The sequence below is a fragment of the Apium graveolens genome, chromosome 11, assembly GCF_009905375.1.
Source record: "Apium graveolens cultivar Ventura chromosome 11, ASM990537v1, whole genome shotgun sequence".
Lineage (NCBI taxonomy): Eukaryota > Viridiplantae > Streptophyta > Magnoliopsida > Apiales > Apiaceae > Apium > Apium graveolens.
The window spans coordinates 22,198,198-22,201,793 of record NC_133657.1 but is presented as its reverse complement, the minus strand read 5'-3'; the positions used below and the strand labels follow the sequence as shown (position 1 = coordinate 22,201,793).

General features: G+C 44.8%; 1 protein-coding gene across 1 annotated transcript; it reads right to left on the bottom strand.

The window, feature by feature from the left end:
- Positions 1 to 280: 280 nt before the first annotated feature.
- LOC141695398 (uncharacterized) lies at positions 281 to 3,284 on the bottom strand. The gene is made up of 6 exons (XM_074499646.1): positions 3,076 to 3,284; positions 2,716 to 2,836; positions 2,281 to 2,424; positions 1,825 to 2,025; positions 922 to 1,731; positions 281 to 562 (listed from the first exon to the last, which is right to left on the bottom strand). Exons 1-6 carry the CDS (start codon positions 3,282 to 3,284, stop codon positions 281 to 283), a joined length of 1,767 nt encoding a protein of 588 aa, XP_074355747.1.
- Between the last annotated feature and the right edge of the window lie 312 nt (positions 3,285 to 3,596).

The following is a 3,596-nucleotide window of genomic DNA, read 5'->3' as shown; positions in this document are numbered from 1 at the left end:
TCCCTAACCTCATCAATGAGACCGAGGGCGATCCTCATGCCCTAACCTCATCAATGAGATCGAGGGCGAGCCTCATGCCTTCTTCCTTTGTCTCTGGCTCGTAAGCTTCGATCCTAGGGGATCCATGAGTGATCTGAAGGGGCACCACCGCCTCGGCTCCGTAAGCCAACATTAATGGGGTAGCTTCAGTTGTCACTTTGCAGGTGGTACAATATGCCCATAATATAGGCAGCAACTCATCCACCTAAGCGTTTCTCGAGTGTTACACCCTCTTCTTAAGTCAATCAAGGATGATTCTGTTAGCAACTTCTGCTTTCCCGTTTGCCTGAGGATGTGTAACCGAGGTGAAGCGAAGTTCTATGCTGTTATCATCGCAGTACTCTCTGAACTCTGCATTATCAAATTGTTTCCCATTATCCATGACAAGTATGCGTGGGATTCCATACCGACATATCACATTCTCCCATAAGAATTGGGCAATTTGCTTGGTGGTTATCTTGGCTAGTGCCTTAGCCTCAATCCACTTCGTGAAGTAGTCTATTGTTACCACAATGAACTTCCTCTATCCCGATGCTACAGGAAATGGTCCAAGTATGTCCATTCCCCAAATTGCAAAAGAGATGGGTATGTTGATCAACGTAAGCCTCTCTGGGGGCTGTCATAATATTGGAGCGTTCCTTTGGCACCTGTCATATTTTTTCACATAAGCCTTTGCATCAGCTAGCATAGTTGGCTAATAGAACCCCAACTGAGTTATCTTCTGAACGAGGGCCCTGCCCCCAAGTGCTGTCCACAAATCCCTTCATAGGCTTCTTTAAGTGCCTCATCTTCTTCAAGAGGTCTTAAGCATTTTAAGTACGGAAAAACAAAGGACCTTTTGTAGAGAAGGCCTTCAATCAATGAGTATCTCAATGATCTAACCAATAGTTTACGGGCCTCTTGGGCATCATCGGGGAGCCACCCAATTTCTAAGTGGGTTTTGATCGGGTCTATCCAACAGCTTTCCATACCAACTGGTGCTATCAGATTGATAACATGAATAGTAGGGGTCTTCAAGACCTGAAAGTAAATACTTCTTAGATAGCTCTCAATTTCGGACGAGGTAAACTGAGATAAGGCATCCGCCGTAATGTTTTCCTCTCTCGGAACAGGTTCTGCATACCATTCATTGAACTGAGTCAGTATTTCCTTTACTACTCTCAGGTAGTTGGCCATAGTATCATCCTTGGCCTCAAACTCCCCATTAACTTGAGCAACCACAAGTCTCGAGTCTCCACAGACCTTTAGGTTTTTGGCCCTCACGGCTCCAGCCAAGCCTAAGCCATCTATCAACGCTTCATATTCTGCTTTGGTTTCCGTAGTTGGAAAATCCAACTTCAAAGCATACTCAATCATAAACCCATCAGGGCTTTGCAATACTAGACTTGCGCCACTAGATTTTATTTTGGACGCTCCGTCAAAATAGAGAACCCAATATTCTTTCAGAGTCGTTTCTTCATCCTTCTCCCCTACTTCTGTGGTTACTATCTCTTGCCCCCTGACTTCTTGGTCGTTAATAGTACATTCGACCTCGAAGTCTGCTAATGCCTGAGCCTTGATGACCGTTCGAGGCTTATACTTGATATCAAATTCCCCTAGCTCAATTGCCCACTTGATAAGCCTTCCACTGGCCTTCGGGCTATGAAGAATGTTCCTCAGGGGTTGATCCGTCAGGACTTCAATCTTGTGAGCCTAGAAGTATGGTCTTAAATTTTTCGAGGCTGTGATGAGAGCAAGCGTGAACTTCTCCGTGGTGGAGTAATTCAACTATGCTCCATGGAGCACCTTGGTTACGTAGTATAAATGCTTTTGGAGCTTCTGCTCTTCCTTCACGAGGACCGCACTCACGGCTTGTTCAGATACTGCGAGGTACAAATAAAGAGTGTCTTCCGGACTTGGTTTAGCCAACAATGGGGCTTCATTCATGTACTTCTTCAGCTGTTTAAAGGCCTCTTGGCTCTCAGCTATCCATTTAAAGGCCTTCACCTTCTTAAGGGTTTTGAAAAAGGGCATGCATTTGTCTCCAGACTTGGAGATGAACCTTCTTAGAGCTGCAATTCTTCCTGTCAGCTTCTGAATGTCCTTGATGGAGCGTGGTGGCTCCATGTCTAGGATGGCTTTGATCTTGTCGGGGTTGGCCTCTATCCCCCTCTTAGAGACCATATGACCCAAAAATTTTCCAGACCCAATGCCAAAAGCACACTTGGCTAGGTTTAACATCATCTTGTGGTGTCTTAACACCTTAAATGCCTCTTTGAGGTGGCTAATATGATTGGACCTGCTTAGGCTTTTGACTAACATGTCATCAACATAGACCTCCATGATCTTCCCAATTAGATGGGCAAATATCTTGTTTACCAGTCTTTGGTAAGTAGCTCCTGCATTCTTAAGTCCAAAAGCCATAACAAGATAACAAAATACACCAAAGTCAGTTATGAAAGATACCTTGGGGGTGTCATCCTTATGCATTCTAATCTGATTGTAACCACTGAAGCCATCCATAAAGCTTGGGATCTCGTATCGAACAGTGGCATCGATCAGGGTATCAATCCTTGGTAGGGGGTAACAGTCCTTGGGACATGCATCATTTAAATCAGTGAAGTCAATGCACATCCTCCACTTTCCATTGGTCTTCTTAAGCATTACGGGGTTGGCCAACCATTCAAGGAATTATACTTCCTCAATAAATCCAGCTTCTAAAAGCTTCTCGACCTCCTGCTTAATGGCTTGCAGCCTATCATGGGCATAAGTTCTCTTTTTTTGCTTTACAGCCTTTTGAGTTGGATCAACGTTTAACCTATGAGTTATAAGGTTCGGGTCAATCCCCGGCATATCAGCTACTGTCCAAGCGAATACATCATTGTTCTCTTGGAGGAAAGTTGTTATTCGACCCTTCAAGGGCTTGTCCAAAGATGCCCCAATATATATGATCTTTTCCGGGTCTAAGGGATCTAAGCGAATTGGGACCAAGTCCTCAGCTGGCTTTCCTTGTAGTTCATCATTCTCTCAGACATCCATGTCTTCTATGGGGAGAACCTGCCCCCGATTCCATCGGGCCTAACTGCTGCGACATAGCAACTGCGGGCCATTTTCTGATCTTGTCTTGCTTCTCCAACACCGTTCCTCGTTGGGAACTTCAGTACCATATGGTAAGTTGAGGGCACAGCCTTAAAAGCGTGGATCCCTATCCTACCTATGATGGCATTATAGGTAGAGGCTGCCTTGAGAACCTGAAAGTTCAACATTTGTGTGGTCTCCCTGGGCTCTTCCCCGATAGTAACGGAAAGTTATATTACTCCCTCGACTTTACATTCCACATGGTTAAACCCGTAGATGGGTGCATCGGATGGAGTTAGTTGAGAGTCAATATAGCCCATCCTTATGAATGTATCATGGAACAGAATGTCCACGGAAGCTCTAGTGTCCACTAGGACCCTCATATTAGGACAATTTCCAATTATCGTAGTGATAACCAGAGGATTATCCTGAGGAAATTTCAAACCTTCAAGGTCTGGGTCACCAAATTCAAGTGTCATCTCTGACTTAGGACGCTTAGA